The sequence below is a fragment of the Typopeltis vanoorti genome, chromosome 9 (genome assembly GCF_054136105.1).
Source record: "Typopeltis vanoorti isolate ZY-2024b chromosome 9, IOZ_Tvanoo_1.0, whole genome shotgun sequence".
Lineage (NCBI taxonomy): Eukaryota > Metazoa > Arthropoda > Arachnida > Uropygi > Thelyphonidae > Typopeltis > Typopeltis vanoorti.
Window position 1 is genome coordinate 109,428,962 of NC_143557.1, and position 21,729 is coordinate 109,450,690.

At 34.8% G+C, this 21,729-nt stretch overlaps 1 protein-coding gene across 1 annotated transcript in view; it reads right to left on the reverse strand.

Moving 5' to 3' along the window:
* The window catches only part of Glg1 (Golgi apparatus protein 1), a 285,095-nt gene that overhangs the window by 18,862 nt on the left and 244,504 nt on the right, over positions 1-21,729 (reverse strand). The window contains exons 21-22 of the mRNA XM_090398148.1: positions 16,465-16,585; positions 2,725-2,831 (exon numbers count right to left, since the gene is read on the reverse strand). Of these exons, the coding sequence (XP_090254274.1) occupies positions 2,725-2,831; positions 16,465-16,585 (228 nt within the window). The remainder of the gene's footprint in view (positions 1-2,724; positions 2,832-16,464; positions 16,586-21,729) is intronic.

Consider the following 21,729-nt stretch of genomic DNA (forward strand, 5'->3'; position numbering starts at 1 on the left):
GCTTGTGCTCTTAGAGAATACAGAGACAAATATAAGAAAGCTAAACACTGTGTAAAACTAGATAAACAAAAGTCATGGGAAGATTTTATCAAGAACATAGAAAATAAATGTCAAGAAGGTGGCAAAATATTTTGGAGGCTGCTGAAAATGCTCAGAAATGGAGCAAAGAGTGCTGTAAAAGAAATTAGAGATGATAAAGGTGACATGAAAACTGGAGAAAAAAATATCCTTGATGTATGGTTCAATTATTTCAAAAAATTGCTAAATGAAACAAGCAGTGACAGCAAAGTGATAAAAAACACTCAACAGGCATGCAATCATGATGGAAGTTTTTTCACTTGGCTATGCTACCAATTATATATATTTGGTTTAATCCTTTATCCAAGTGTAAGCAAACAAAGTTTGCAACTGAAGTGTTTTCAGAACTGGGGCAATTCGTGGTAAAGGTGGTATGACTTCACATCTCCTTGCAGACATGTATAATGCTATGCATTATGGGAAGGGTCACTACCCAACCGGTTTCGATCTTTATTGAGGTCAGTGGGAGCCAGACCCAGAGATGGTGATACTAAGGTGGAAGTAATGTAGAAGTCATATCACCATATACCAGTTGCCAAAAGGTGTCAACACCTTGTTATTAAAATTTTTTGGATTAGAAATAGTTGACCACGAGTTGTCCCAGTCCTGAAAATACTTCAGGCGCAAACATTGTTTGCTTACACTTAGATAAAGGATTAAACCAAAATATATAATTGGTAGCATAGCCAAGTGAAAAAACTCCCATCAACTATTTCTAATCTAGAGAATTTTAATAATAAGGTGTTGACACCTTTTGGCAACTGGTATATGGTGATATGATTTCTGCATTACTTCCACCTTAGTATCATCACCTCTGGGTCTGGCTCCCACCGATGAGACCTCAATAAAGGTCAAAACCGGTCTGGATAGTGAGCCTTCCCATAATGCATAGCATTATACATGTCTGCAAGGAGATGTGCTTTGCATTATGGGATAGTAAGGCAAGGGATGTGAAGTAATACCACCTTTACCACGAGTTGTCCCAGTCCTAAAAATACTTCAGGTGCAAACTTTGTTTACTTACACTTGGATAAAGGATTAAAACCAAAGACATGCAATCAGGAATACATATCCATACTTGAATTAGGAAAAGCCATCAAAAGCCTGAAATGTGGAAAGGCAGAAGGAGTAGATGATATTTAACCAGAAATGCTCAGTATAGAAGTATAAGTCTTACAGTGGCTGCACTGCATAGTTCAAAAGGCCTGGACAGAGGGACAAATTCCAGATGATTGGAGAAGAGCTCATAGTACCCATATATAAAAAGGGAAATAAAACTGAATGTGAGAATTACAGACGTATTTCTCTACAGAGTGTTCCTGGTAAGATTTATGCAAATATACTTGAGAAACAGTTGAGAAGGATTGTGGAAGAGAAGCTTGGTGAAGAACAAGCTGGATTCAGGCCAAATAGAGGCTGTTCTGGATCAGATTTTCATGTAAAACAAATAGCTGAGAAATCATGAGAATATAACAAAGATCTGTATTTTAGTTTTGTAGAACTGCAAAAGTCATATGACAAGGTGCCAAGAGAAAAGCTATTCAAAACACTACAGTTGTATGGTGTCAATGGGGCATTATATCAAGCAATATTTAGTCTATTTGAGTTGTAAGTCAGCAGTTAGAAATGAAGGAAGTACAGGAAGATGATTTAATGTTAAATCTGGTGTGAGACAAGGATGTACATTATTCTCTGTTATTCATTATCTATATGGATCACATTATGAAGGAGAGTGGTATTAAACCTGATATAAAGATTGGAAATGTTAATCTCAGCTCTTTACTTTATGCAGATAATGTTATACTTCTAAATAAATCCAGTACAAGTCTGCAAGATTCTCTGACTAAATTGAATAACTGTTGTAATAGATATGGCATGAAAGTCAGCAATAAAAAGACAAAGACAATGAAAATAGACAGAATCGTTGAAAATGTCAACTACGTTGTGAATGGAGAACCTGTGGAACAAGTAAAACATTTCAGCTACTTAGGCACGATTTGTAGTGAAGATGGTAAATTAAATATGGAAATAGATAACTGAATCAACAAAGCCGGTATGAAGGAAGTCAACTGAATAAATTTATATGAAATAAGAGAGAAATTAGTCAAAATGCTAAATTAGCTGTATACAAGACAGTGTTCAAACCAATTTTAACTTAGAATTTGACATTGTTAGTAGAGTTAATCTCAGCTGGTATGGTCATTTAAACAGAATGGGAGAGGAAAGATTAGCAAAACAAGAGTTCTCTGCCAAGTTGGAAGGAAAAAGACTCAGAGGAAGACCAAGATATATAGTAAAAATTGCCTTATAAGACAGAAATATAAGATCTGATAATGTTGGAATCTTGACAGATAACAGATTGATTTGAAGGAAAACTGTTGATAGGAAGTTAGTGATGATGTAAGTTCTTCATGTAGTACTATCATAATATCCTGTACACTTCTTGAGGGTACATATCAGTAATGTGATGATGATGACGATGAACGAGTCACTAATGAAGGTTAATATTCCAAATATTGGTATCCACAGGCATACCAAGGCATTATTTATAGCATTATTTCAAAATAAAAGTATAGTTGAAAAACAGCTTAAATCAGATGGAAATTCCAGTAATGAGTACCAAATTCCAAAATATCTCCGACATACCTGTGCAGCATATTCAAACATTTCGACCCTTTTAGTTAACACTGTTCGACATTCCTCTGAAAGAGTTGTAGTTTCACCTTCTAGAATTGTTAACAAGCATGACAACTCTGTAAAAAAAAATAATTTATATATGTGTGTGTGTATATATATATTTCTTTTTTTTTTTTTTTTTTTGAATAAAAATTAAATCAATTAAGTACACAAATGTTCAATGCTAAATCACAAATAATAACACGATCTCACACAGTATTCAATTATCCTAAATTTCTTTGGAAAAAATATAGCTTAAGTAAAAAAAAGGATAGGTATGCTTTTTTTTCTTTTTAAAGATTTCAACTGCTTGATGGTGAGACCATCATGGATATCCACGGATTGGTGCAATAAACATCTATCTCATTCAAATTTTATTTTACAAGAAAAACAATCATAACTTCTTGCACAACTCATAATGGAAAATCTCTTTGCAGTAGTATTAAAGAGTAGGTATTTAAAGATGGCAGTTTAAATAAATTAAAAAATAACCAATTTGCAGATCATGAATATTGCCAAAACAAATGTATTTTTCATTTCTCTTCCAGTAAATATTTCCATGGAAATTACATGATCTAAAAATTGTGAAAGTAGACAAGGAGATGCTCATCTATAGAGACAGACAGTCTGCTATTCTAAGTTTACTACTATGAATTCAGAAGAAAATGTTTTCTCCTCCAGATTTGTTCTTGGGAGTAAATATTTTCAAGCATATGGTATTGAATGATGACTTTTCAGTCCTCAGCACAAAAAAATTCAAGGAAGTCCCTGAAGAAAAGAACTTGATGCTCCCAAGCACTTTTAGAGGAGATGGGGGATGAAGAGTTTCATGACCTGATAGTAAGTTTAACTTACATCTGCAGTGTCTAAATACCCTGGATATATTCCCAGGCTAACAGGCATTAAAATTTGCTAGCATACGTATGATGTTTTAGAATGACATTAGCCATCAAAGAGAGAGAGAGAGAGAGACAATATTTCTTATTTATTGATGGTGATTTTCAAGGAGGCAGAATTAGCTGTGTTCTCCTACCAGGATCTTTGCTGACTAGCCATCAGTCATGCTTGTAATATGTTGAGCACAGTTAAGCCTGGGATGGATTTCCATGGTGGGCTGACAACCTACGATACGATCAAAAACCCTGATGGAACTGATATAGATGGCAGTACCAATATTTCGGTGAAGTCCGGAGGGCCATACCCAGGAAGTCTTAGTATCATGCCTCCACGTGGACCCAGCTATTTAATAAACATTCCAGCTATTTAATTAAGCACAATTTTTAGTAAAGGTGGCAAATTAAATATGCAAATAGATAATATAATTAGCAAAGCTGGTATAGTGGTGAGCCAAATGAATACATTTATATGAAATAACAGAGAAATCAGCATGAACACTAAACTAGCTGTATACAAGATAGTGTTCAAGCCAGTTTTAACATATGGATCTGAGAGCTGGATTAAAAGTAAAATAGTTGATTATATACTGACCACAGATATGACAGCTTTTAGAAAAATTAAGAGTGAAGAGATGAAATCAATGATAGAAATCATATTAAAAATTAAATTATTAGGAAAGAAATTGACACTGTTAGCATTCAGGAATGTGTGAGCAGAGTTAATCTGAAGTGGTATGGTCATTTAAGCAAAATACAAAAGGAAAAATTAGCCAAGCAGTTTTTGATGTCAAGATGGCAGGATAAAGATACTGAGGAATACCAAGATGTAAGTGGATTGATGCAGTTACAAATGTCTTGAAGATTAATATAAGATCTGACAATACTGGAATCCTGGAAGATAACAGACTAATTTGGAGGAAAATTGGTGATAGGAAGTTAGTAATAATGTAAACTTTTCATGTGGTACCATAAGAGTATCTTGTACATCACTTGAGTGTACATATTAGGAATTTGATGATGTCCTGGGGAGAGGAGGAGATATGACACACGGGTCTGCACTCACCACAATCTGCAGAAGATGCAGATGAAATTTTCTATCTGTATGGTTTGTAAATAATTTTTTACTCTATACATAGATCCTGCCACTTTGATTTTTAACTCACCTTAAACAACAGCCACAAAAAGTCAATCAAATGGAAATAAATTGCATGTGGAAAAAAAAAAAAAAAGACAGCACTTCTATCAAATTAATCTGCTGTCTGTATTGCAGTCCTAATGCCACCAACTATTCTCCTCTTTTCGATTTCTTTTCTTTAAATGCTGATTTTCTTCAGTCCAAGTTTCCGAATATTGAGTTTTCTTCCATAGAGAGTTTAATGTTCATAACTCCAAATGGCTTTAGCTTCCATTTTCAGTATAAACAGAAAAGGAAGATTGAGATTTTGATTAAAGCCAATGTAATATGTATGTTTCTTCTTGTACAATATTGAAGAAACAAATCTTAGATAGGACAAGAATTTAAAGTTGAATAGGGAATGAAAATTTTCATACCAGTGAAAATCATTTCAGTGGTACCTGGTACAGATTTTTGGGTAGGAAGACTGAAAATAGTAATATATCTAAGAAGTTGCATGTTTGAAGGGATAGGAGAACATTGTCAAGATAATCATTGCATGAATTGAAGGAAAAATATGGCCAGGAGATTGGTTTTTCCATGAGTAATAACACTACAGGACCATCCAGGTGCTAAAGATGTAGAAGCATGGTTGGATAAAAGTTGTATCTAGTACATTATTATTCCTACCCGCTGGATCAGTATGGAACTGCAAACCAGTTATCAATATATCAAAAACTGATTTTGAAAAGACTAAAAGTATGAAACTTGCATCTCCAAATGATAGTTATGTTTATCCATTACCAAATTATTGGCAATAACTTTTGTGCAATCCTACTTCCTCAGTTTCTGCAACAGGACAGTTCTAGTGCATTGTTACTCATGGTATGGAGTGTGGGAAATCAATCACTCAGTATTTTACTTTAATTATTATTATCATCATCAACAACAGATCTCCACGGAGTCAAGAGACTCATCGCAGGAGGTCCCGCTCTGACATGCACAGCTCATCATACCTTAAATTGACTTAAATCATTCAATATCTCTGCACTCACCACATTCTCAGGCAATGCATTCCAATCATCCATCACTTTCCATGCAAAACTTCTCCCCCACCTTATACAGTTTCCAGAGATGGCCTCTCATTCTCCAGCTATTCTATGAAAAATCTTATCCATGTTAATCTGGTAATTACTCCTTACCAACTTATGTGTCTCAATCATGTCTCTCCTCTTCCTTCTATCCACTAGGCTTTGTAATTTGCATTCTCAATCTGTCCTCATATTTGACATTCCAAAGACCAGAAATCAACTTAGTCAATCACCTCTGAACCCTCTCCAACATCTCATTTATCTTTTTGAAAACCAAGCAACCAAATCTGCACAGCAATCCATATATGACATGATCAAAGCCTTGTACAATGGAATCAAAACATCCTTATTTCTACATGTCAGTGTTCTCCACATCATTCCCATAATCTGCTGTGTTGTCCTCACAATTTCAGCAAAATGTCCATGAAATTTCAAGTTCCTATCCACCATCACCTCCAGATTTTTTATCTTTTCCACTTCCTCTAAATTATCCCCACCAATCCTACACTCAGTATTCCATCTTTGTTTCCCAAAGTTTAAAACTTTACACTTTGCTACATTAAACTGACATCTTCACACACTTGTCCATTCAGACGGTCTATTTAGGTCCTCTTACAAAGCTACATCTGTTCGACTTCTCATAACTCTCTCCAACTCTGCATCATCTGCAAACAACTGGATATCACAATTTAAGCCCTTTCCAATGTCATTTACATACAAATTAAACAACAATGGTCCCCAGGACTGACCACTAGTGACTTTCCTCTTCTGGGATATCAGTTCCCCATAGACAACCTGTTGATACCTATCAGACAGCCAATCTCCAATCCAATGCACTAATCTGCTATCCAATCCCATCTGTTCTAATTTAACTACTAGTTTTACATGTCGCAATCTATTGAAAGCTTTTGCAAAATCTAAATATATTACTGTATATGCACCCCCCCTCTGTCCAATATATTTGTCATCGTGTTATAAGTAAGAAAGCAGATTGCTAAAACATGATCTTCCTTTAGCAAACCCATGCTGTCCGTTAAAGAGAATTCTGCTGCTTTCAACCCAGTTCTGAATCCTTGTCCTCACTAGCTTCTTCAATACCTTGACTACAACTCCAGATAAGCTGACTGGCCTATAATTAGCCTTAGTCTTATCACCCCTTTATGAAGCAGAATAATTTTGCTCTCTCTCCTTTGAAACTTGGTCTAATCTAAAACTCATGTTAAAAATAAAGTTAAATTTAAAATTAAATCTGTTGTTAACTCCCTGAAACATTCCTTCAAAACATGTGGTGATATACCATCAAGTCAAGTGGCTCCTCCCGCCATTTTACTGCTCTCAAGTTCTGCATTATATTACAATCACAAGGATGGAATACTTTATGGAATCTTCATTAAACACCTCTACTATATCCTTCTCAGTGTTTATCATATTGGAAAGAAAAAAAAATCCCTAGAATTTCTTTTAGTGTCATTTGCTAACTGCTGCTCATTCTGCCCTTTTGCTACCCTTACCAAGTGAATCACCTTCTTTGCTTGTTCTTTGTACTCCTCATGTAATTGATTATCTCCACAATGCCTTTTTTTTTCCCAGATTGCATGCTTTACTTCTTCAGTCATTCATAATACACCTACCTTATTTAATCTTCTGAACTCTGAAATACACTCAGTCATTGCCTCTGCCAGATACTTTCTGTGTAGAGACAAAGCAGCATTGATTTATTTTTCTTCCACTTCCTCAATCCATGATATTGCTGAAATTTGGATCTTGCACTGATGAATTTGTTAATGTCCTCATACCACTCTAAACAGGCAACATTCAATTCTCCTTTGATTGAATTTATTTCAGAAAGAAATCAAAAGAACTTTATCTAAACTGAATACCAAAATTCTCTGATTATTTTGAAGGTTTGTACCCCAGAGTTGACCCATCCTCACTGGTATCTATCCTGCAATATGAAAATTAGCACACAATCAATCCATTTGTAAACAAAATTTTTCCATTAAGTCATGTCCAATTTCTCTCAATTTTGTTTCTTTCTAGAGTAATGGACAAAACTATTAACAGGCAACTTTTAGAGTATCTAGAAACATCTCAAGTAATACATGATTGCCAAAATGGATTCTACTAGTGTGAATCAACAGGGGATTTATGTCATGTGCCTTTGAACAAAAACCCACAAGAAAAGTCTGAGTAATCTCAAATAGTTGCTCTTGAGAGGTCGATGATATAAACTCCCATCATATGGTTTGTCTTCTAACATCTGTAAGTGGGCTGCTGGTATTAGTATCAGCTGATGGGTTAAGGGTTTCATATAATCTGGAAATTCTACTCTAGAAAACAAACAATGGAACATGTTTGGAGACAATTTTCAAGCCTCCTATAAGCCTGTTTATTCATTTACTACTTTAAAGATATTCACAAACATTTATGCCTATGATAGGATTTGAAACCACAGCTTGTTAGAGGGAAAAACCAGAAATATACTCTTCATTCAAACAATCAGGCAAGCATATAATGGTGGATTTGTTTCTGGTATTTGCAACTAATGCTAGAGTTCCATAAGACCTCTTTCTATATATCAATGATCATCTCCACTTGACTGCAAATTCAATCAATTCTGCCAAAGATAATACATTGCACTTCTTTCTCACTTGAGAAACTGTGGACTACACAAATCAACAAAATATTCAGAATACCAACATCTGCAACCCTAAATTCTGATCAATAGCTGAATAATTTCAATGTTATTAAAACGGTCTCATCTTATTTCTTGCAAAAAAAAATAACTAATTTCTTCCAGTTTTACTTTTGACAATACTCAAATCTCCAAACAAGATGAGATTTCTTTTCACCCTGAATATTATAAACACTGCTTCCTTCACCATCCAAATTCAGACTTTTTCTTTTGCTCAAGTTGTTACTTTAACACCAAAGAACAGTTAACTTTACAAAAATAAATCTAATCCATCCACTGAATGCTGTTCTTGTATTTTGTGGTGTGGCCCTTAAGCTCCTTAAAATCCTTGACTTAGTAGACAATTTATTGGTTAATGGTTACATCAAATCATCAATCAATATTTCTAATCCATTACTAAGATGCTCAGTTTTTAGTGCTAGAATTTTCTACAAATATTTCCATGGTCATTGATCATTAGCATTGGTAATTCTTCCATCCTCTTCTAAATCTATTAAAAAACATGCAGCAACACTCCTCTGCAGTTAAACTCCAAAGTCACAGAACAAATTTTGGATCCTCTTCATTCATTCATTTTACTATTATCTTTTGACCCCCCCCCCCCCCAATGTATTTCCAAAAAGCACAATCTGCAGATCCTAAAATCTGACATTAACAAGTTTCTCCTTCTCTGCATATTTCAGCTCAGCCATGCACTAATGTATCATATTGTGAAATAGTCTCAAGGGTTTGGGATTACCATGAAAACAATATCATAACTTTCACTAGTTTTTGGTAAAATCCACAAGAGTGTCATTGATATTCTGATCTGATACTGCAGAAGGATCAACCCTTAATGTTATCTAAGTTCTGAGAGTGAGAGAGCTGTAGATTAGATTAAGTACATGGTAGCTACCTCCCACTACCCACTTAGAAATCGTTGATCAAAGTGACATCCATAGCAAGTTAGTATTAACAAGCTTTATTTTGTACTCATGGACCACACCGGCATCTAACTTCATAATGGGAGATTAGCAATGGGTTATTATATCTTGGAGGGATTTAAAAAAAAAAAAGACAACAGGTATTAAATGCACTGCTTAATATTAAGTAATAAATATTTGTAATAATCATCTTAAAAGCTGTAATAATTCCTGTTTTCTTTAGTGCATAAACTATTTTAGACAACAGTTTCAAGACAAACCAGAAAAAATACTATTATTAATTAATCAATTATTGCATTATTATTTATATATATTGCATTATTGCAATATATATTCCATTTGTAATCATGTGCTACATGAATCTCTCAACGTCGAGGGTAATGAAATAACTGTATTTCATGCAACCACTTATTTGAAATAATAAAACAGAAAATACTGTACACAGCAATACATAGTCTGTATTTAAGTAGAGTCAGCAGTTAGAATTGAAGGAAATACAGGAAGATAGTTTGATGTAAAATCAGGTGTAAGACAAGGATGCCCTATCTCTACTCTTATTCATCTATATGGATCACATTATGAAAAAAAAAAAAAAAAGTGGCATTAAATCTGATATTATAACTGGTGATATCAAACTTAGCTCTTTGCTTTATGCTGATGAAGTTGTACTCCCCAATGCACAATACATCCAATGCAAGTCTCCAGGATTCTTTAACTAAACCGAACAGTAACAACTGAAACCAATTTAAGTTATGGATCTAGAGATGGATTAGAAACAAAGCACTTGATAAGAGTCCACAGATATGTTAGTTTGGAGTAAAATTAGAGGGAGTGAACAGATAGCATCAATGGCAAAATCATATTAAAGTGAAAATATTAGGAAAGAACTTGACATTGTTAGCATTCAAGAATATGTGAATAGGACTAATCTAAGGTAGTATGTCACTTAAGTAGAATGAGAGAGGGAAGAGTAAAGGTTAGCAAAACAGGGGTTTGATGCCAGGATGGCAGGAAAAAGAAACCCCACAGGATGAACACGATGTAGCTGGACTGATTTAGCCATCTACATTTAGCCAAGGTAAATATTATACATGACAATATTGGAGTGCTGATAAATAATAGACTAATTACAGATGGAGAGAGAAAAACTGTTGATAGATTAATAATAATAATGTAAATTTGGTCATGTAATGTTGTTACAGGAGCCTGTGCACCCCTTGACAGTACATATCTGGAAATTGATGATGAAAATAAGCAGACTTTGAAGAAAATGTATTACAACTGAACAATGCTAAGCTTATTTATTTTAGTGGTAAAATCAGCTTGTGAGATGAAAGATTCAGATATTTTGCAAAACAGAAAGAGGTTCGTGTTTTCTCTATTTATATGAAGAAAATTTATTTCTTATAAATTTATTAAGAAAATTAATTTGAGTGAGATTTCTGGGGTTCTTCTTCTCTTTTCTATCATCTATGTGGATGATGATGAGGCCGAATGAACTCTTTCCACTTGTCTGTCCCTGAAGAGTCCAAACAATTCTGTCCATTTTGGTGTCGCTTGTTGTGATTTGGTTTTTAGGTCCTCTTTTATTTTGTCTAGTCATCTAATTCTGGGCCATCCTTTGGATCTTTTACCTTTCATTGTTGTATACAGGGTTTTAGTTGGTAATCTTTCTGTTCCCATTCTGGTCACATGGGCAAACCATTGCAGTCTTCTTTCTTGGATTTTTGTCTATTACTGTTTCTTGGATTTTTGTCTATTACTGTTTCTTGTTTTAGTCATTTCCTTATGTCTTTGTTTCTTTATCTATCCTGCAGAGATACTCCAAGTAATCTTCTTAACCAACCCATTTCAGTAGTTAATAATTTTTTCTCTTCAGCTTTTTTGAGATTCCAGCATTCAGTTCCATAGAGGAGTATTGGGAGGACCACTTTCTCATAGATTCTTATTTTTGTTACTTGTTCGATGTCTCTTGACTTCCATATTTCTAGGGTTGAATGTTCCTAAAGAAATAATTTAAGTGTTCATCTGTCTGATGGGAATAACAATAACTTTCTCCAAATGTTCACTGTTGAAAGTGTGTGCTTACAAAGTTTGATAAAATTCCATGTTTGTTCTCTAGAGCAGGGTTTCTGAGTTATATAAAAACATAAAACCCTTAAACCACCCATGGTACTAATGTACTATTATAGGTTTACAGTCTTGTGTAAGTGATAGTCACATAAAAATTTTTTAAAAAAAATGATTAGATAATTGTGATTCAGTCAGTTTCTAAGCAAGAACACAAACGTACAAAAATTCTTTATTATATCTCTGCACTCCAACACAACCAATCTTACTGCTGATTTCTAAATATCACCATATTCCATTTTGATTTCTTAAAAAAAAAAGATTAAAAAATTTAAATGATAGTGGACCAAAGCATTGTGTTGAACGTACTGTTGTTGAAACAGTAATGTCTATAACATTCTTAAATGAAAATATCTTACAGTATGGCTGCCTCTTCATAAATGTTGCTGTGAAAAATCATCAGGATTTCTGAGCTAACCTTGCATTAAATTATTAGTACAAGCGACTTAAGGAATTCAAGTAAACAAAATTTTTAAGTAAATAGGAAGTTTAAATTAACTGATTTTGATGTAAAAACTTTCCTAGTCTATTCAGTGATATTTGATTCAATTCTAAATGACAAATTTGCACAAGTCTGGTCAGGATTTTTTTAAGAATGCACAAACTTTTTCAAGTCACGGTTAATGTATACACTGTCTGACCACAGATCAAAGAGCCTAGTCTGGCAACCTGCCAAGAAGAGTCAATTCATGCTGAAGGGGAAAAAGAAAATAAAGGATGTACAAATTGGTCACCAACATGCAAAATCAAGTGCTTTATACTTAAAATTTTCCAACTGTTATACAAGCAAAATAGAAAAGTTATACAAGAAAAGTTAATTTTCTGACGTGTAATAATAAACAACTCATCCCACAAGATGGATTGATTACCCTATTATTGGAATGGCTTCTCCTTCTTTTGACATGCGTAAAAGTGTCGAAGGGTCTCGCATCTGTGAGTGTACAGTAGCTTCATGAATTCTAAATGAGCAAAGGGCCTTTTTTTTTTTTTTTAGAGAATTTTATTGCTAAACTCATCACAGACATTATTCAATTCAGTTCTAGAAATAAATTCCAGAGCATCTATGAAAAAGTGAATAGACAGAATAGAGAGGGTTCACCAATTAAATGACTAGCTCTCTTCTGGATGCAATCAGACATTTTTTTGCAATTATTTCTGCCACTGCATACTAGAACACACCCCTGATTTGCTAAGAATGCATTGTTTTTCTTAAGATGTTTTGATGATAAATCAAAGTGCTGACTATAATTTTTCCAAATTCGTTATATTTTATTGCATTAGGTATACTCGTATAATAATACCTTATATCTTTTCATACCAGACTAATTGTCTAGCAGACAAGACAACTGATCACATTTAAAAATTTTGCCTTCATCACGAAATCTGTTTATTCAATGCTAGGGTTCAATAACAATGTCCTAGAACTCACAGATAAGAAGAATATTCCAAAAACAATTCCATTATATTATACGGTAGTAATGTGAAAGTAATGCCTACTTTGTGATAATTTTCCACCCACAACAGATGTGTTATTGAAATAAAAAACAAAAGATACAGTAATTATTGTTGATCTGACCTTAAAAGTTTCAAGCCTAAAGACAACTGATGCCTGAAATTGCACTTTGTGATACACAGTACTTCTGTGCAGTGAGAGCAAATTTTATTACCTTCTCCCTCTCAATCTACATGTAGAAATAAATTGTAGTGGAAAATTCAATGTGAATTTTCCACTACATCTTCACGTTATCATCCTCCACAAAAAAATACAGGTATGATCAAAAGCCTCATGTACCGAGCATGCACAATTTGCTCTTCTGAGTCTCTTCTATTATAAGAATTAAATAAAATAAAACTCACTATCACTTAATGGAAATAACGAAATCACAATATAGAAAATAATTGATAATCATCATCCCTCTACCAGATTGCAATCTGATGTTAAAAGAACCTACATACTCTATCTTAAAGGGCCTTCTGAACAAAAGAGTAAAGAGATTCCACAAATATAATTTGTATGCCACCTACAAAGCAGCCCAAACTGTGTCTTCTTCTTATCACCTATTAAGGATAAATTATTGCCTCTATCCTTGCCTAGAGTATATCAAATACCCTCTTAGTGTCATCTTTGCTACTCTGACAGACTGGCCGTTCCGCTGAGATTAGAATCCAAGAACATACATAAAGACTATATAAGATTTCTGAAATCAGAAAGTTCAGGCCTTGTTTCTCTACCAGTGATACCAGACAGAGTTCATCAGATTCAAAGATGTTGCAATACAATATGTTTAAATTTGTTCGTCTGTTCCTTGAATTGTGTAAAGCTCTATGCTACTATCCTAATCTTAATCAAATGGACTATATGCCTACTTCTGTATTCCTAAGTTCTGGGAAGTGATTGTCATTAATTGTTTATATATATATTAATTAAAGAAATTTAATGACTAGAAGCAAAGAGATACCAAAATAGAAAAAAATATTATTTGAACGCACAACTAGTTTCATCCTCTTAGAAGACTTCATCAGGTGCATGAACATGAAAAGAGAAATACAAAAATATACATTACTAGAGAACAACAACTATAAATTAACTTGCAAATATACTGTTGATATTTGAAGGTGTTCTAGATACCACAGTATTGTTGGGCACGTTCACATGGATTTGATCTCATGTACGCCAATCAGATAGATTATGACTAAGGTTAGTGTTAAGATGGAGCGGATTGAGGATAATTTCTGTTGGTTCCACAATTCTTCTCTCCAGCTCATTGTAATGCATATTTTAGTATTTCTCTTTTCATGTTACATTTTCATCTTATCAACCGATGAAGACTTCTAAAAGGACAAAACTAGTTGTGCATTCATTTAATAGATTTTTTCTATTCTGGTATCTCCTGGCTTCTAGTCATTAACTATTTCTTTAATTATGTCATATAACTAGCAAATTGATTGCATCAAATATATGAGGGTGGTCTGAAAAGTTCTAGGCCTAACAATGAAAAAAAAAAAAAAAACGAATTTATAATTTCAAAAAAAAAAAAAAAAAAAATATTTTTTCCCAACTGGAATAAATGTATTAGTCTTAAGGAAGATTATCTTCCTTAAGACTAATACATTTATTCCAGCGAAGCTCCAGTGCCATTATCCTGTCCCCATACTGGTTCTCAGTAATTTCTGCAAAATACCCCTCTACAGCTGCAATCACCTCTTGATTCGAAGAAAAACGCAGACCAGTGAGGAAGAGATAGGTCAGAGGGAGCCAAATCTGGGGAATAGGGTGGATGTTCTAACAATTCATAGTGCAGATCCCTTAATTTTCCCATTGCCAAAACACCTTTGTGGGCAGGTGCATTGTCCTGATGAAAGATGATCTTTTCTCACGAATTTTTTTGTCTAATCTGGTTAAAAGGTCAGAATAATATTCCCCAGTTATTGTTTTACCCTCTTCAAGATAATTAATAAACAAAATGCCTTTAACATCCCAAAACACCGATGCCATGACCTTTCCTGCTGATGGAACCGACTTTGTCTTTTTTAGCACTGAATAACCGGCTTCTGTCCACTGTTTTGACTGCTGTTTTTTATATTCGGGTGCGTAATGGTGAATCTAAGTCTCATTCATAGTAATAAATCGATGCACATAATCAGTTTTATTCTTGTTAAAATGCTCCAAGCACTGTTCAGAGATTTTCATGCGAGTGCGTTTTGGATCTGCTGTGAGCAAGCATGGCACCCATCTTGCACAAAGCTTTTCATGCAATTCTTCATGCAAAATATATCCTACACATTCTTTTGAAATGCCTATAGTCTCAGCAATTTGATGCACTTTGACTTGCCAGTCATCCAATACCATATCCTGCACTTGATCAATGATTCTGGTGTTGTTACACTTTTTGGACATTCTTCACGTGGATCATCTTCAAGGCTAGTATGGCTACGTTTAAACTCAGCAGTCCATTTCTTAATTGTCGAAAACGAAGGAGAAGAGCCCATAAACTTTTATGAACTTCAAATGAATTTCTTTTGGCGTTAGACCTTCTTTTACAAAGTATTTTATAACCATGATACTCAATTTTATCCATTTCAAGGGATACAGACAACACTTTTATAAAGTGTTGTCTGTATAAAACAAACTACTAGATAGAATCACTTGCAATTTCACATGGATGCTTATGACAGATGTACCAACTTAGAAAAAAAAAATCTTGCTAATAGTGTCGCCATCTATGGTAGAGGTCAAGAACCTTTCAGACCACCCTCGTGTATATATATATATATATTACATATTTGGAACTCTAATAATGTTTCCTCCTATTTGTACAGCTGTGCCTGACACACATAGAAGAATGCACATGCTGTATGAGTTGTTCTTGTGTTCATAATTTAAGCGTTGTACCAAATTCTGCTTTCTCCCTGAATGATACTCACTCACAATATAATGAGTGGTTTAAATAAGAGTATTTAATAAATTCAAGTTTTATTTTACATGTGTGAATCCATTATTTAAAATATTCTACTACATCTATCATGCATGTCCCTATTAAGCATCTAGAAATGGTAAATTTCTAGGTACTAAAATCATTGAGGTTAAAATACTGTACATAAGAATTTATAGCCCTGTATAAATAATACTACTCTGGAAGGGCAGATGTTCATAAATTTGGTATTTCAGATCTAGACCTTAATTTATTGACAAGTTCAGTTAAGACCATACATTTTTGGTATAACAGGAAAATTTCATTATTCAAGAGCATACAACTATTGCAATACTGTTTGAGCTTTAAAATAGATTTATATATAAAAAAAATTTTTTTTTTTTTATTATATATTTTTTTAACCAAAATATCACTACATATATACTCACGTCTTCCGTGACCAGGTAGAAGGTCATGACAATAAGTTTTGATATCTCTGGCACAAACTCTGTATAAGAGAGGATCAGATTGGATATCTGCTTTTCCTTCAATAATAAGACGAGCAACTTCCTATTATTCAAATATAAATATTTGAATTATAAAGAAAATAAATTATATAAGAACTATGATATTTCAAATTATTGGAAATTGATAAGTAAAAACATTACACATTCAAAATATAATGTACTGATGAAGTATAGTGTAACTTTTACCTGACTTCTTGATAAAATGAGAAAAAGATTAATGATGGTACTTTATTTTCTCTCTAGGTTAGAGACTGGAAGTTTTACTATGTCAAGGAGACCATAACAGCATAAAATTCTGAGTGCTAAATTACAATCATTGTAACCCCCTGATATACACTTTCATGCAATTAAGTTTTCATTATTACTACCTTTGGGAGGGAAAAAACTTTCTTACAAATTACTCTGTTATTTGTAAAGTCTCCAATTATTGGCAATAACAACCTATCAATATAATATTTTGAAGTTAGCAATACTTTTAAGGTACACTGTTAACATCAATTCATCCAAATCCACTTCTGGTGGGTCATTTTTTTTTTTTTTTTTTTTTACTATTGTTGCAAATGCCCATTTTGAAAGCTTTTCCTGTTCATTCTGTTATTGTTATTATTTTAACATGTGATATTATTTTAGTTTATCACTTGTTTACACATTTTTGAACTAACAATATCAAGTATTCTCAGAATTGCAATGAAGACAAAGAACAAAAGGAATGCTTTGAGGATGGCCACAAGGTTACCTACTTATTGAACATCTAAAGCAGACTGAAAAAGTTTCATGTTTGGTATTCTTAGAATTAATGAACTTATTCCTAAGTTCATAAATTTTAAGGAGCAGTTACACACACCCCTAGAGTTGAAAGAATTTATAGTCAAGCAAAATTCATTAAAACTGCTCAATTCTCACCATTAACACAAAACAACTTGGTAATCCGAAAAACAGGAAACAAAATCTGGTGGATGAACTTCAAAGTAAAGTACTTTGTACGTTGGAACTACAAAGTACTGCCTTAATATAACATCCATGCTCAACAAGTAGACAGAATTTATGAATGAAACAAGACCAAACTTATTATGAAGTTTCATACCTTAATACCAAATTTTTCAGTATCAATAAGCACTCTATACTGGATTCAGAACATTTTCAACCTTGAACAAATTCTCATCAATAGGGAGCTAGCCCCAGCAAGATACCAAGGTTTCAATCTTGTGAATTAATGCAGAAGTGATATATTATTATTATTATGGGCAGCTCCAAGGAGTCCTTAGTCTCATCGAGGGAGGCCAACATCATGTCAAGAACAACTATTCAACATTCACACAGTATCTATCATACTTCACCTTGAACTCATTTACAGTCATGGCCACAACACACTCTGCAGCTTATTCCACTCATTTATCACTATCCAAGTAAAAAACCTAGCTCTAACACCCTTGCTAACCACATTCTTATCAAGCTTCCATGGATGGCCCCTAGTCCTCCCACCAGTCCTATTCTCAAAAATATCTTCTGGATTAATCTTATAGAAACCCTTCAGTAATTTGAATGTCTCAATCATATCACCCCTTTTCGGCCTATCAACCAATTTCAGCAGCCCACAAATCTTCAACCTGTTCTCATAAGGTTCATTCCATAGTCCTGCTATTATCTTGATCACTCGTCTCTGGATCCTCTCCACCTCTTCTCCCATCAAGAAGTAATTCCATTCATAATTACCAAGAAACCCTGGCACCCATATCTGGGCACAGTAGTCTAGATGGGATCTTATCAAGGCTCTATATAGAGGAACAATAACCTGTTTGTCTCTGCTCGTGTTTTTCAGCGACCAAGTGATTTGATGAGCTGATTTTGCCACTTTTGTAATGTGTCCCCTAAACTTCAACTCCCTATCCACCAACACTCCTAAATCCCTGGCCTCATCAATCTCCTGGACTACAGTTCCACCAATGTGATATACTGCTGCTAATCTTTTCACCCCAAAATGCAAAAACTTACATTTTTCCACAATAAATTGACATCCATTCTCCTTAGCCCAGTTCTCCAAACTATCCAAATCATCCTGCAAAATTCTGACATCCTTAGCATTCACTATTGCTCTACCCAACTTTGCATCATCAGCAAACAGTTGCACAGTTCCTCTCAGATCCTTTCCTATATCGTTAATGAACAAATTAAACAGCAGTGGTCCAAGAACAGAACCCTGCGGCACACCACTAGTCACAGGCTGTCTTTTGGACTCTACTCCTGAATAAACCACTCTCTGATATCTCTCCATCAACCACCCTCCTATCCATCTCACCAACCCTACATCCAATCTCATATGCTGCAGTTTACTGATTAGAATTCCATGTGGTATCCTATCAAAGGCTTTAGCAAGGTCCAGTAGAATCACTGTAAACCCGTTACCCTTATCGAGTTCAGCCATCACTGTGTTATAGAACGTGAGCAAATTACTAAGGCATGATCTACCCTTCACAAAACCATGCTGTCCCCCATACAGTATTCCATTTCATCTATCCAATCTTGTATTTTCCTCTTGACTATTTTCTCCAAGACCTTGACAACAATTCCTGATATGCTGATCAGCCAGTAATTTTCAACAGCAGTCTTGGAACCCCATTTATGCAGTGGAACTATTTTCCCCTCTTTCCACCCCCCTGGGACTAACCCAGACCCGAGACTCAAATTAAACAAAATGATCAAAGCCACTAACAATTTTTTAGCCTCTTCTCGTACGACAAGAGCTGGTATACCATCCAATCCCGCAGATGAATTGACATTCAGGTTTTGCAATAGACTATTGCTCCACTTCATTCACTACAATTCCCTTATAAGCTGCTGGTTCTTCCATTTCTGCAATGTCACCACCAGAATGATATACTCTTGCAAAGTGCTCACTCAGTAATTCTACTATATCAACTGATTCAGTTATCTCCCTACCATTGGCATTCTTTAAAATCAATCTGCGATATACATTTTTTCTTTTACTTGCAACATATCGAAAAAAATGTTTGGGATTCTCTTTAGCCTGCATGGCTAATGTTCTTTCATAATCCGCTTTTGCTTTTCTTACCACACTCGTCACCCTTCTGGCCTGCGCTTTATACCGTTCATGTGCCTGCCGGTCACCCTTCTCCTTAAATTCCCTCCATAGTTGTTTCTTTTTTTGCAACTCAAGCTTAATGGTGTTATTCATCCATTTAACCCCTACTTGATTTATTATTCGGACTCTAGGTATACAGTCAGCCATTGCTTCATGCAAGCACTTCTTAACTACCTCCCATGCACTATCAACATCCAGCCCTTGCAGTTTTACATGCCATGGCACTGAACCAATCAAACTCCTAAGCTCGTCATACTTACCAGCCCGATAATTCCACATGTACCCTGTCTTAATTGTAAATTCCACACCTTTCGCCATCTCCCAAGTTAAGACCCTATGATCACTCTCACCAACTGGTGGCAATGTGGTCATATTCATCAATGTGGTCAAAATCCTCAGATGCAATTACTAGGTCAAGCACTCTCTGACCCCTAGTATTTTCCATTACATGCTGTCGCAGATAGTTATCCCTTAATAACTGCATAAAATCCAATTCCTTCCTCCCATGTGTCCTCTCCTCCTTGCAATCAATGTTACCATAGTTGAAATCTCCCATAATAATTACCCTCCTTCCACTCATTTCTTCTATTTGCTTATGCATACTATCTCCACCATCTATTCCACCACCTGGTCTATAGAAGCACCCAATTGTATACTTTGTTCTGCTGGCTTCAATCTCATACCAAATGGCCTCAAATGTGCTCTTTTCTCTATCCTGCAATTCAACTTCTATTCTCCTTGGCTACAGCTCATCAGCTATCATCAATAATACTCCTTCCCCCATTTTATTCTCCCTGTCACTCCTGAACACACTATACCCCTCACATTCAGTCCCACTAGTTATATCATCTTCAGTCTGCCATGTTTCACTAATGCCAATAACCTGTGGTCTGGAAGTGCCAACCAAGGCCAAAAATTCTTCCTTCTTGTTCCTAATACTCCTAGCATTAGTATACATAAATTGCAGAAGTCCATTAGTCCCATCCCTACCTTGATGCCTTATACTAACTATCCCATTCTGATTTGTTGTCTTTCTTATTCGCTTGGGCATATTATACTCATTCATACACTCAACTGCCTCCCTAAGGTCTGCATATCTACCCCCCCCTTAATAAATCTAGTTTCTCTGATTCTGCACATCCACTTCATTCAACAACACTTTTTCAAGTCTCCTTACACTGAATCCATTTAAATCAAAGCCATCCATCTTATACAGATTCTTTCAGACATCGAACTAGCTCCACACGTCCACAAATTCCACACCACTCATCCTGCATAACCTGCGCATAAAGTCATTAGCAATTATGGCCCTCCTAAACTCTTCACTGTCATACCGCTGCAACAGAGTAACCATCCTAACTCTCTCACCCTTTTCTTTTGCTACCTCAAACAATTCCTTCGGGTCCTCTATCATATCCATTTTATCTACTTTCAAATCATTCATACCTGCCACCACTATCATTTCTTTCATCCTTTGCTTTTGCTCCCTAATAGACTCACTTACGTTCTTAATGGTCGTACCAGGTTGGTACGATTTTGTCAAATTTTTAACTATCACACCTCATACTAACGAATCTCCATACAGCACTCGCTCCTTCATTTTGTTTACGTTCACAATCATACTCTTATTTTTCTTATCATACTTTTTTTTATTGGCTGGTAAACTCGGTAGACATTTGTGCATACGCTCCAGCTGCCACTTTGCCCTATATATCGCTCTGCTCAACCGTGCGATCTCACTCATTGCATCTATCTCATCTTTTTTATTATCTGTTAAACCATTCATTTGCTCTGTATTATTACCTTCATTTTCACTTTCAATGCCGTCCTCACAGCTCTCTGGTACAACCTTGCAATTTCTTATCATATCGCTATTTTCTACATTCTGACATCCAACAAAAATATCACACTCACAACCTGAAAAACACTTTAATTCCTCATTTTCCTTACATTTTCTGCACACATTCACTCCACTATCATCATCTAACCAGACTTCACCCGCTGTCCGCAAAGCATACATCTCGCAGATAGGACATTGAATAATCTCTTTTATGTTACAATTTTTGAACAAAGATGGTGAACCATTA